General features: G+C 41.0%; 1 protein-coding gene across 2 annotated transcripts in view; it reads left to right on the top strand.

The window, feature by feature from the left end:
* ITGA2B (integrin subunit alpha 2b) overlaps positions 1 to 9307 on the top strand; it is a 73207-nt gene extending 63900 nt beyond the window's left edge. For both annotated transcript variants that reach the window (XM_075177302.1, XM_075177301.1), the window contains exons 24-31: positions 80 to 160; positions 319 to 424; positions 1982 to 2131; positions 2462 to 2614; positions 6469 to 6582; positions 7086 to 7187; positions 8712 to 8834; positions 8946 to 9307. In XM_075177302.1, the coding sequence (XP_075033403.1) occupies positions 80 to 160; positions 319 to 424; positions 1982 to 2131; positions 2462 to 2614; positions 6469 to 6582; positions 7086 to 7187; positions 8712 to 8834; positions 8946 to 9008 (892 nt within the window). In that variant the 3' untranslated portion in view covers positions 9009 to 9307. The remainder of the gene's footprint in view (positions 1 to 79; positions 161 to 318; positions 425 to 1981; positions 2132 to 2461; positions 2615 to 6468; positions 6583 to 7085; positions 7188 to 8711; positions 8835 to 8945) is intronic.
* The last annotated feature ends 4008 nt before the right edge of the window (positions 9308 to 13315 follow it).

Here is a 13315-nt window from a genome sequence, read left to right as displayed (position 1 = left end):
ATTTATTTCTTTATTTTATTTTTTTCATGGTATGTCATGTTGTTATTTTAATTAATTATTATTTATTTATTTATTTTAGCCAAAACAGTCAGAATTCAAGCAGTCCAATTGTTTGGGTGCACTTGAACGTAACAGTAAACATTTTCCTGGGTCTCCTAGGGTAAGTGTGTGATACTATGATTATCATGGCATTGTGTATAGTAAAATTTGGATTTACGCTCTAGTTGGTGGAAATTTGGCAGTGTAAAGGCATATTGTACATTATCTTAAATCAGAGGGACGAAATTGAATAGTTTAATGATTGTTTCCATTACCCAGGAGCTCTCACCCTGCTGAAGTGGTTCTTCCATTACCCAACTGGGAACCAAGAGAGGAGTCCAATAAGCCCCAGGATAAAGGGGAGGAAGTTATTCATGTCTATGAGGTAAGTCTTTAAGACTCTGCCTATGGTCTGTATTGCTGATTTCATAGTACACTGTCCAGATCAGTGGTGGAAGTGGGCAGGTATATGGGGGTAGGCCATACCATTGATAAAAATAAAATTCCATTCACTTACATTTTATTTATCGCCACTTATGAATTTCCACTTCATCCACTGGTCCAGGTACCATGATTTACTTGGTATTTTATAATATACAATATCACAGGTGTAAATATGTGAATTGAGTTTTGTAATCATTCCATCCTATTTTTATTAAGCCCACACCTCATCATCACCTTATCATGATGTCACTCCCCCTTTTTACCAAGCTACATCTTTCAGGATGGTTTTGCACAAATATAACATTTATCAAAGTATTAGAGGTGCCAGTAGTTGCCTGCACATAAAAGACAAACACAGATATAGAGAATTACGCGACCATTGTATAAGCAAAACAAAAGTCTGACTCCCTCTGTACATATGATGATCCAATCTACTCCATCCCAGCACCCCTTTACCACTAGTCTTTCCCAGAACCTGGGGGTCTGTATCTTCAATGAATTGCTGGATTTGACTATGTATGCAAAAGGGTTGCATAGTGACTTTGGCAGTTCAGTGAATAAATACAGCGGACTATGGGAGGATTGTAGAAAGCCAGGAAGAGGGACACCCAATCTTTTATTCCAGTATGTTATTCAGTGGATGATGGGTTGATAACACTAGTCTGTGCCTTAAGCTCCTAGTTATCCCTCTCTTTAGATACAGATAGAGTTGTAGTGGTTTGCAGAGCTGCCTCACAGCGCTGGGGTCATGGATTTAATACCGACCAGGGTACTCTGTGTGACGTTTGTATATTTTCCCGATGTGTGCGTAGGATTCCTCCAAGTGCTCTTGTTTTCTACAACAGTCCAAAAACATACTGTAGGTTAATTGGCTTCTAGCAAAACAGCAATGGGGCAGGGACTGATGTGAAATGTAAATGATTATATAATCTCTGCACAACACTGTATAATATGATTGGCGTTATACATTGTATATTCAATGTGAGTTGCGTTGACAGTGCACATTAGTGTTCACATTGAAGCCTGTAAAGAACATGTAAGCAAAACAATGATATATGCCACAATCCTGCTTGACCAGTCTTTATTGGAATGTTTGTGTGCATGGTCCACACTTTTATCATAGGGCCAAATAACTATGCCTGGTACGCTCCATACACCAAGCGGAAAGCGCAGCTCAGATTAATAGTACCACAGGTGCAGGGAGAACACCTTTGTGTACAGGCCTAATGCTGGCCACACGTGGATCATTTTAGCCACCTTGTTATTTTGGTGCTTAAAAGCTTGGCACATAAACATCCAATGTTAAACAATAATACTGCTTTAGTATGTCTGTGGATTTAAATATGATCTTAGTATATATTGCGTGTGCATACTATACTTGTGCTCTGATAAGTTCATTTGTCTAAGGCATATTAATACAATCCATATGTTCCATATGCTTGTTATCATCATCATCATTTGATTATTGACCTCATGTTCATATTATGTTTGATGCTAGCTGCACAATGCTGGTCCAGGCACCGTCCATGTCAAGTTAGTTGTTCAAAGTCCTGAAAACTATGAAGGTGACATCTTCCTGTACCCACTGCGTTTGAAGACTGATGACAACATGCAGTGCACCAACCTTTCAAGCCTCAATTTTCTACAGGTCACTTGGATATCTCTATCAAAATGTGTTACCATTTCAGTTTCACTGATCATTCCCAAATTATATCATTTATTTCTGGCAAGGTCTTTCAATTTCCAACAGTCCTCTGCCATCTGATGTTACTGTATTTTACTGTGTCTTCTACAATAGGAGTCTGTCACCACCTTGCCCACACTTTATTCCACCACTAATTCCTCCACGCAGTTGTCTCCTTTAAATTCCAGGATCTCTAAATATAACTGATGCTTCCAAATATCTACTCAAACTTTAAGATTTAAACAATATTTTGCTGCTATAGATATGGCGATAACTATCCTTCACTCTTCTCAGCTGGACGTCATGGAGGTGACTGATGCGCCTGTCAACTACAAGAAGGCAGATGGCCATAGACTAAGTAAGAGAGAAGTGACCAGAGATGAACAGGTTACTGAGAGCAGACAGAGTGAGAACCAAACATCCAAAGCAGTCGGTCCCATCCTACTGGTAACTACACAGGGCAAATATTTAAATACAGTATTTTCTCTATAAGTGTACTGGAAATATTAAGCTGAAACTAAGCACACAAAGAAGTTAAAAATGTATATTTAACGCTAAGGTGATAAATAGTCAATATATGCTGTCCTACATTTATTCTACAAACTCGCCTTGTGCTGATTGGGCACTGCCATAATGATGCATTACTAAGTAGATGGTGTCACGTTGTGTATGTATAAAGAAGACAAAACATTGTGATAATAGATATGTTTAATAGTTTGTTTAAACACATCATGTAAACAAGTATATAATGACTTAGGAGTACACTGTAGCTTACATTGCTGCTAAAAACACAGTTGACTTACACATCTAGAGACTTGAGATGTGATGCAAATTGTCTTAGACATATGGCAGCTTCAAGAAATAAACAAATAAATTAGCTGTTTTAATATCCAAGTAGGTGGTTATATTTTTCACCCTGTACCGCAATGCAGAGTGGCATAGGATACAATGATGTTATCCGAGCATTAAAATAACCCTGAAAGTGTTTTTATTGTCTAAAACTGGCAACTCACTGACCGATCCAATACATGTAGATGGCTTAATCCAGCTGAGTGCAGATCATTTATAGTCTGACTAGAGCTTATTAATACAATAAGAACATTATCGCATACACAACATGCCCAATAATGATCCAACTGATTTTTAGAAAATTATTAGTGGGGATCATTCTTGTTTTCTGGTCACATATACTGTGATATAAGGCCAGTTACCCCGAATTGGCTGTGATATCCCAACATGAGATCAACATAACTTAAATAGATCTATCAAACCTCGTGCTGATTGGTTGCTAGAGGTACTGTAATTGTGCAATTTGGTAACAAAGAGCAACATTTCAATATTCTGATTCTGCACATATGCATTGCTAGGAACCTTGTTAAAGATACAGTGTTATAATAATATTATAATTTTTACGTTTGCAAGGTCTTTCCACGTTTGTTATTGCCTCGTCCGTTAAACCCACCAAGCACCAGCTTTATGTTTTCTTGTGGCTGTGCGCTTCCCATATATATTAAGGAGTTAATGTATAGTGAATAGGCAACTGGTGACTCTCCAGCTGTGGCGGAGCTTCTGGTCCCAAGATGCTCTAGAATGTCACTTCCTCCACAGCTGGAGAGCCACAGGTTGCCAAAGTCTTCATTGAAAAAATAGCCTTAATACAATTGCAGCTGTATTCCATAATACCAGAATATACATATATAAATGGTGCTACATATAGTACTGAGATAATTATTATTATTAATAATAATAATAATAATAATAATAATAATAATAACTATGTGTTAAAACAAAATCCCTGAATTATAGAATAAACACCCTTTCCTTGCAAGTTGGAGGAATCCAGTATCCAAGACCTCTGCTTTTTCCCTGATACTCACCCCACCAGCATCTCTGTACAGGAGAATACAAGATCATTTTGAATTTCAGCCCCCAACACCTCTTGCATTGAGAGAGACAATTGGATGGCTACTACAGCTTCCACTCAGTGTCAGGCATTCAGATATACTGACTGTTGGAGGCACCAATGAGTGGCTGAAAGATGAGGGCATCATGCCATTCTACTAGTTGGGAAGGGGTTTTACGCTCTATTTTTTGGTGAGGGTGCTCTTCAGAAGAAGGAAGACATCCCATTTAAGACCTTCACATCATTTACAATGATTTTAACACAAATATGCAGTAAGATATGGGCATGGTTTCTTGTGTTTTGTACTTGTAATCCCTTTTTCTCATGGGTGGTGCTAATGAAGAGTGCAGAGTAAGTCCTTGGTGGCATTCAGCTTAATGCCCCATGTTGAGCACTTGTTTACACCATTGCACCTATCTCCACGGGGTACCTTTACCTAGCTCAGCCTTTCTGCCTCACTGGGCGGTGTAGGGGGTAACTTGGAAGAGAGGTCCTTGTGCACGGAGTTTGAATCAACTGAAATTTGGGATATCTTCAACATAGTTCACGAAGAGATGGTGCAATTATGGGCAACAGACTATCTCTTACTAAAATCCTAATGTTATTCAGATGTCATCCACAGACTTAATGTTCTGTAATGTGGTGCTGCTGTTCCCCGGGAACTGACTCTTCATATCACTCTCTTGTCCTGGGAGCTGTTCCCTGTAGCAGCATTATCTCTTATGTTCTCTCAATCCATCTATTTACACTTGTCGGGACTGGCCGTCATTCTCCTCAGGGTATTTGTCACACTCACATGTCACCAGTCGTATGTCCTTACTTAACAGACCCTGGGTCTCTGAAGTTACACTTTACCTGCAGCCTGATTTAGCTGTTTTGGGCTTGGGGCACTATATGTCCCAGCATGCTCACAAATATACTCAAAGGGGATGATGCTGAGTCGGACTTAAAAATAGTATATTTAAGCCTATATGCTGAGAAACCCTTCCTAATACAGCTGATATAATCTTCCTTTTCATGTGTGAATGAAAGTGGCAAAAAATGAATTCTAAACTGCCCACACATTCATATAATAGAGGAACAATCAATGAAGAAAGAATCAACTTCAGAGAGCAGTTCGCAGTCAGAAGTAGCTTACTAGAACTGGTGACTGTCATTATCATCAGTGCGTACTTGCACCAGCCCTCAGGCACCCGCAAGTGATACAACTACTGGCAGGCGTATCTACATCTTCTTACTCTAAGATACGGAAACCTACCCTTACTGTACTCAAGGTACGTTTGCCCGCCCCTTTCCATCCCTCGTCTTGTCTCTCTAAGGAGGCACAAGTGTCAGATGTGACCAAATTTGCCTAATATGCTTGCGGGGGGGCATGCGCAGTACAAATTATGCTTATTTTATGCTAAACAAACGGCCATTTGCCCAACTCAGCTAAGCCCCAAAGTCTCTGCAGCTCCTGTTAAATCTCATTTATTCCCTGGCAGCTCTGTCTGGTAGTCTAGCTACTGTACACTGATCATCAGTTCTCCTTCAGCTCACACCACTGATCTGCTATACGACAAGGTCACATCTATCGTGACGCTCAACCTTGAATTTAACACAACTTACTCTGCTACCAATATCCCAAGTTTCAGGTCAGGCTTGGCAATTAATTTATCTACTACAGACTCCCATATCTCTATTGCCAAAGGACCAACTATACAGTTAGTGAAAAAACAAGATACATTACAGTATTACATAAAATGCAACATTTTACTAAACTGACACGCAAAAGTTGAATAAATGCCATTTTTGTTTGGTTGGACCTGCATGTCCATGGAACGTTGGTAGGTTTGTAGGTAAAACAGATTTCTGCTGGACAATGGAAAGATTGGGTTTGGGCATTATATGTTGCATAATAAGTGTATTTTGTGTACATGTTCAGCAACACAAAAATGGTAGCTATGTTGGCTTCACATTTTACCGATTTTATATTTAACTGAGAAAAAACACGTTGGATTGACTAACACTTAGGGGGTGCTGCGGAGCTTTTTCAGAGTGCAGATAGGCTCTCTGGTCGTGGGAAATTAAAGGATACCTGCAGGCAGCAGTATGTTTCAAATATAACCCTTCTCCAGAAACTGCTCCTATACTTGTGCCACATACATAGTCAGTACAATGACTTTGTCCGGCAATAATCAGGAATAGGAGCTACTTTATTTTTATTCTATATGAGCAAATTGTAACTGAAACATATAAGTAACATATACAATATATAATAATAGCTTAAATACCTTTTTGCAATATGATGTCTGCATGAAGGGGGATTTTGAGGACATGTCTGGGACAGGAGCTTTGGGTGAAGCCAGTTGTACAGGTTAAGCTTTAAAGCTGTTGGCTCAATGTTTTCTTGTTCCAGAATTGCAGCGATTCACACTGCTGGCAGATAGAATGCTTCATACAGAATATGGGTAAGGGGGAGAGAGCGACAGTGAAGCTTCACTCTATTCTCTGGGTCTCCAGCTTCATGAAGGTAAGAGAGGGTTTGCTGTTTGGCATCCATGCTACAATCTAGAACAATGGTGGGCAACTAGCAGCTCAAGGGCTACTTACAGCTATATATGGCACTGTTGGTTACAGAAAGGCCCCCACTAGAGGAAGTGATAGCCTTCTAGAGGGATATTGATGTAGCAGGTGTTAACCCATGGTTAAATGGTGATGACTAGTCAAGCATAGGTTATCCTATTGTTTGCTCTGTGTACTTCATGCTCTGATCTTATAATGTGACCTGCTGCTTATCTGTAAAGGTAATCTGCAGTCCTCTTCTGGCACTAAGACCATTTGTAAAACCCCCTTATAAATGTCATGTTGCAGACCACTGATGTAGGACAATGGTTTGGAAAAAGGTTTCAGTCCATTATTTATTAATGGATCAGTTAGTTTGACTCTAAAATTCATAATATTTCAGAAATGTTAATAGAGACCGTAAGATGGACATTATGGCCTGTCCTGAATTTCTCCTTTCCCACCACCCAGAGACCACTGCAGCAGTTCACTCTGCGTTCCCAAGGCTACTTCCAGGTGACGGGCGTCCCCTACAGGATCCAGCCTACGGCCTTGCTGGCTAAAGAGACATCTGTAAGTTCTTTATATGTTGGGATGTGTGTAGGAGAATTAAAGGATAACTCTACCCAAACGTTTGGGTGTTGTTCAAAAAACTATGATAAAATTAAGTTTTCATTTACCTTTGTTGCGCTGATCCTTCATTCCTGCAGGTAACTGTTATGATTCTCTTTCCTGCTAAGGTGTCCTTGATTCAATCATAATGAGTAGCTGTTGATACCCCTCCCCTATGCACTAACAACACCATTGCCTGTTTGTATCAAACAAGAGGTAGTAAGAGAGAACAGAGTGTTGAATCAAAGTTTAGTAGAACTATGTCGTTTTTATTATCTAAGAAATCTCCACCAAAAAATAAACTATAAGATTCAGGTGGAGTTAAACTTTGAATAGAAAAACAATAAGGGCTAGATTTACTAAACTGCAGGTTTGAAAGAGTGGAGCTGTTGCTTATAGTAACCAATCATATTATAGTTATGATGTATTTAGTACATTCTACAAAATAACAGCTAGAATCTGATTGGTTGCTTGTGGCAACATCTCCACTGTTTCAAACCCGCAATTTAGTACAAATACCCCAATACATATTAAGCTGAATTCACAAAAGTTTTTTGTTTTTTTTTGCTTATGGTCTTAAAAGAATACTAGTATTTCACAGTCAAATTTAGAAATATATGTAATATTATTTTATAAACTAGTTGTTTTTAAAGAGTAAGAAAGACTCTTGTATGCATGAATATGTGAACCAGACTAGTACTGTATGTGAACTTACTTGGGATGCAAGGATGTAGTGGGGCCATCAAACTATCCAGGGACTCTCCACAATGTGCACACCATCCCCTATAGCATCCCCTCTTATTTGCTGGGGACTACTTCCCACTTTGGGATACTGCCACACTGTTTTAGAAGGCAACTAGATATGGAGTTTACTTGCTTTAATGTGGCTCTCTTGATAGGGGCTCTCCCCTAAACCATTACTATTAGCCCAAGCGGCTATGCTGCAAACCTGCTCCCAGAACTCCAAGACCTCCTCCACTCCTGTTTATGGTTCTCGCCAAAAAAAAAAAAAAAAGTCTTTCACACTCAGAGGCGGGAAATCTGAGTCTTTAAAGACGAGGTCCCCACGTGATGGCCCTAACTTTGTCGCTGGCACCTTAGTGCCACTAAGCCCCAACTAATAGTGACACAGTGACATAAAACAAGCAGCTTCTGATGAATGTCAATTTTTTTCTAGCTTAGTGCTTCCTGTTATAAAATGACATTTTGATGCAAGATTAATAGTACATTGTAATTTAGGCAAAATTATATCACACCCATTTTATTGACAATTATGTATATGAATACAGAGTGAAGGCAGTCATTGTGTGGGCTGAATAAATATTCAGCCTATTCCCTAGAAACTAGTAGAATGGAGGATTAGAACAAGTGCAAAGACAAAACTACATGATAAAAAGAATCTATCCTGTACAACTTGTGCAATAAATATTGCATTGCACTCTCTCCTGTGTCTATCCTGTAACATCTATCTATTTCCACTCATAGGCTGACACTATGGTCCAGTGGGTGAGTCCTGATGGTCAGAAAGAAATTCCTGTTTGGTGGATAATCCTTGGAATCCTTGGGGGGCTGCTGGTCTTGACATTATTTATATTTGTCATGTGGAAGGTGAGTTGAAAAATGGCTGCCATCACTTCTGTTACCAAGACAACCACTCTATGAAATAATGCATGTAGTATTATTTGGTCTCGACTAAATGTACTGTTTCTGATTTTGTAGGTTGGCTTCTTCAGAAGGACACGACCGCCAACAGATGACCAAGAAGAGTTAACCAACCAGTAACAGATAACCTTTCACTTCCTGGGCTACCAGGTTAAAGTTGCAGCCATTAGCTACCTAAAACAAAGTCCAAACACAAGCTATTTTTGTACGTCGTTGTTATTACCAGCTAATCACATTTTACCTACTTGCTAGTAAAATACTGAATATCAACCAGCAGAGCATTCCCCTTTTTCGTCCATGCAGAACATAGCTATGATGTGTTATCTACCGGTCCCACATTTTCCTTGTTTTTTACTCACTGAAAACAAGCTCCTTTAACTGAGAAATTGGAGGAGATTAAAGACAATACAGTAATACATTAAAATTAGGGATGAGCGCACTCGGATTTATGAAATCCGAGCCCACCCGAACGTTGCGGATCCGAGTCGGATCCGAGACAGATCCGGGTATTGGCGCCAAATTCAAATCTGAAACTGAGGCTCTGACTCATAATCCCGTTGTCGGATCTCGCGATACTCGGATCCTATAAATTCCCCGCTAGTCGCCGCCATCTTCACTCGGGCATTGATCAGGGTAGAGGGAGGGTGTGTTAGGTGGTCCTCTGTCCTGGTAGATCTCGTGCTGTGCTGTTTAGTTCTGTGCTGTGCTGTTTAGTTCTGTGCTGTGCTGTGCTGTGCTGTGCTGTGCTGTGTTCTGCAGTATCAGTCCAGTGGTGCTGTGTGCTGTGCTCTGTCCTTCTGAGGTCAGTGGTGCTGCTGGGTCCTGTGCTGTGTCCTGTTCAGTCCAGTGGTGCTGTGTCCTGTGCTCTGTGCTTCTAAGGGCATAGTTATTTCCCCAATATTCCCCTGTGTTTAAAAAAATAAAAAAAAGTTATTTAAAAAAATACCAAAAACTACTTTAATTTTTTTTAATTACCACAAAATTTGCACAACCAATCCTGCAGTATAAGCCCATTGGTACTGCAATATTACCAAGTTCACACATTCAGCAGTATAAGTCCATTGGTACTGCAATATTACAAAGTTCACACATTCTGCAGTATCAGTCCAGTGGTGCTGTGTCCTGTGCTCTGTCCTGCTGAGTTCCGTAGTGCTGCTGGGTCCTGTGCCGTGTCCTGTTCAGTCCAGTGGTGCTGTGTCCTGTGCTCTGTGCTTCTAAGGGCATAGTTATTTCCCCATTATTCCCAAGTTTTTAAAAAATAAAAAAAAAGTAAAAAAAAATAAAAAATTTAAAAAAAAAAATAAATATATAATAATTATAACCAAATTTGCAAAACCAATCCAGCAGTATAAGTCAATTGGTACTGCAATATTACAAAGTTCACACATTCTGCAGTATCAGTCCAGTGGTGCTGCTGTGTCCTGTGCTCTGTCCTGCTGAGTTCCGTAGTGCTGCTGGGTCCTGTGCCGTGTCCTGTTCAGTCCAGTGGTGCTGTGTCCTGTGCTCTGTGCTTCTAAGGGCATAGTTATTTCCCCATTATTCCCAAGTTTTTTAAAAATAAAAAAAAAGTAAAAAAAAATAAAAAATTAAAAAAAAAAAAAAATATATAATAATTATAACCAAATTTGCAAAACCAATCCAGCAGTATAAGTCAATTGGTACTGCAATATTACAAAGTTCACACATTCTGCAGTATCAGTCCAGTGGTGCTGCTGTGTCCTGTGCTCTGTCCTGCTGAGTTCCGTAGTGCTGCTGGGTCCTGTGCCGTGTCCTGTTCAGTCCAGTGGTGCTGTGTCCTGTGCTCTGTGCTTCTAAGGGCATAGTTATTTCCCCATTATTCCCAAGTTTTTAAAAAATAAAAAAAAAGTAAAAAAATTTTTAAAAAAAAATAAAAATATATAATAATTATAACCAAATTTGCAAAACCAATCCAGCAGTATAAGTCAATTGGTACTGCAATATTACAAAGTTCACACATTCTGCAGTATCAGTCCAGTGGTGCTGTGTCCTGTGCTCTGTCCTGCTGAGTTCCGTAGTGCTGCTGGGTCCTGTGCCGTGTCCTGTTCAGTCCAGTGGTGCTGTGTCCTGTGCTCTGTGCTTCTAAGGGCATAGTTATTTCCCCATTATTCCCAAGTTTTTTAAAAATAAAAAAAAAGTAAAAAAAAATAAAAAATTAAAAAAAAAAAAAAAATATAATAATTATAACCAAATTTGCAAAACCAATACAGCAGTATAAGTCCATTGGTACTGCAATATTACCAAGTTCACACATTCTGCAGTATCTTGTGCTACATATAATGGAGACCAAAAATTTGGAGGATAAAGTAGGGAAAGATCAAGACCCACTTCCTCCTAATGCTGAAGCTGCTGCCACTAGTCATGACATAGACGATGAAATGCCATCAACGTCGTCTTCCAAGCCCGATGCCCAATCTCATAGTACCGGGCATGTAAAATCCAAAAAGCCCAAGTTAAGAAAAAGTAGCAAAAAGAGAAACTTAAAATCATCTGAGGAGAAACGTAAAGTTGCCAATATGCCATTTACGACACGGAGTGGCAAGGAACGGCTTAGGCCCTGGCCCGTGTTCATGACTAGTGGTTCAGCTTCACCCACGGATCTTAGCCCTCCTCCTCCTCCCCCCCCTACAAAAAATTGAAGAGAGTTATGCTGTCAGCAACAAAACATCAAACAACTCTGCCTTCTAAAGAGAAATTATCACAAATCCACAAGGCGAGTCCAAGGATGTTGGTGGTTGTCAAGCCTGACCTTCCCATCACTGTACGGGAAGAGGTGGCTCGGGAGGAGGCTATTGATGATGTAGCTGGCGCTGTGGAGGAACTTGATGATGAGGATGGTGATGTGGTTATTGTAAATGAGGCACCAGGGGGGGAAACAGCTGATGTCCATGGGATGAAAAAGCCCATCGTCATGCCTGGTCAGAAGACCAAAAAATGCACCTCTTCGGTCTGGAGTTATTTTTATCCAAATCCAGACAACCAATGTATGGCCATATGTAGCTTATGTAAAGCTCAAATAAGCAGGGGTAAGGATCTTGCCCACCTAGGAACATCCTCCCTTATACGTCACCTGAATAACCTTCATAGTTCAGTGGTTAGTTCAGGAACTGGGGCTAGGACCCTCATCGGTACAGGGACACCTAAATCCCGTGGTCCAGTTGGATACACACCAGCAACACCCTCCTCGTCAACTTCCTCCACAATCTCCATCAGATTCAGTCCTGCAGCCCAAGTCAGCAGCCAGACTGAGTCCTCCTCAATACGGGATTCATCCGAGGAATCCTGCAGCGGTACGCCTACTACTGCCACTGCTGCTGTTGCTGCTGTTACTCGGTCATCTTCCCAGAGGGGAAGTCGTAAGACCGCTAAGTCTTTCACAAAACAATTGACCGTCCAACAGTCGTTTGCCATGACCACAAAATACGATAGTAGTCACCCTATTGCAAAGCGTATAACTGCGGCTGTAACTGCAATGTTGGTGTTAGACGTGCGCCCGGTGTCCGCCATCAGTGGAGTGGGATTTAGAGGGTTGATGGAGGTATTGTGTCCCCGGTACCAAATCCCGTCGAGATTCCACTTCACTAGGCAGGCGATACCAAAAATATACAGAGAAGTACGATCAAGTGTCCTCAGTGCTCTAAAAAATGCGGTTGTACCCACTGTCCACTTAACCACGGACATGTGGACAAGTGGTTCTGGGCAAACGAAGGACTATATGACTGTGACAGCCCACTGGGTAGATGCATCCCCTTCCGCAGCAACAGCAACAGCTGCATCAGTAGCAGCAACTACAAAATGGCGGCTTGTGCAAAGGCAGGCAACATTGTGTATTACAGGCTTTAATAAGAGGCACAACGCTGACAACATATTAGAGAAAATGAGGGAAATTATCTCCCAGTGGCTTACCCCACTTAGACTCTCATGGGGATTTGTGGTGTCAGACAATGCCAGTAACATTGTGCGGGCATTAAATATGGGCAATTTCCAGCACGTCCCATGTTTTGTCCACACCATTAATTTGGTGGTGCAGCATTACCTCAAGAGTGACAGGGGTGTGCAGGAGATGCTTGCGGTGGCGCGCAAAATTGCTGGACACTTTCGGCATTCAGCCAGTGCCTACCGCAGACTAGAGGCACATCAAAAAAGCATGAACCTGCCCTGCCATCACCTCAAACAAGAGGTTGTGACGCGCTGGAACTCCACCCTCTATATGCTGCAGAGGATGGAGGAGCAGCAAAAGGCCATTCAGGCCTACACAGCCACCTACGACATAGGCAAAGGAGTGGGGATGCGCCTCAGTCAAGCGCAGTGGAGACTGATTTCCGTGTTGTGCAAGGTTCTGCAGCCATTTGAACTTGCCACACGAGAAGTCAGTTCCGACACTGCCAGCTTGAGTCAGGTCATTCCCC

Source organism: Mixophyes fleayi, chromosome 6 (genome assembly GCF_038048845.1).
Source record: "Mixophyes fleayi isolate aMixFle1 chromosome 6, aMixFle1.hap1, whole genome shotgun sequence".
NCBI lineage: Eukaryota > Metazoa > Chordata > Amphibia > Anura > Limnodynastidae > Mixophyes > Mixophyes fleayi.
Note: the sequence above shows the minus strand (reverse complement) of the source record. Positions and strands in the feature narration are given on the sequence as shown.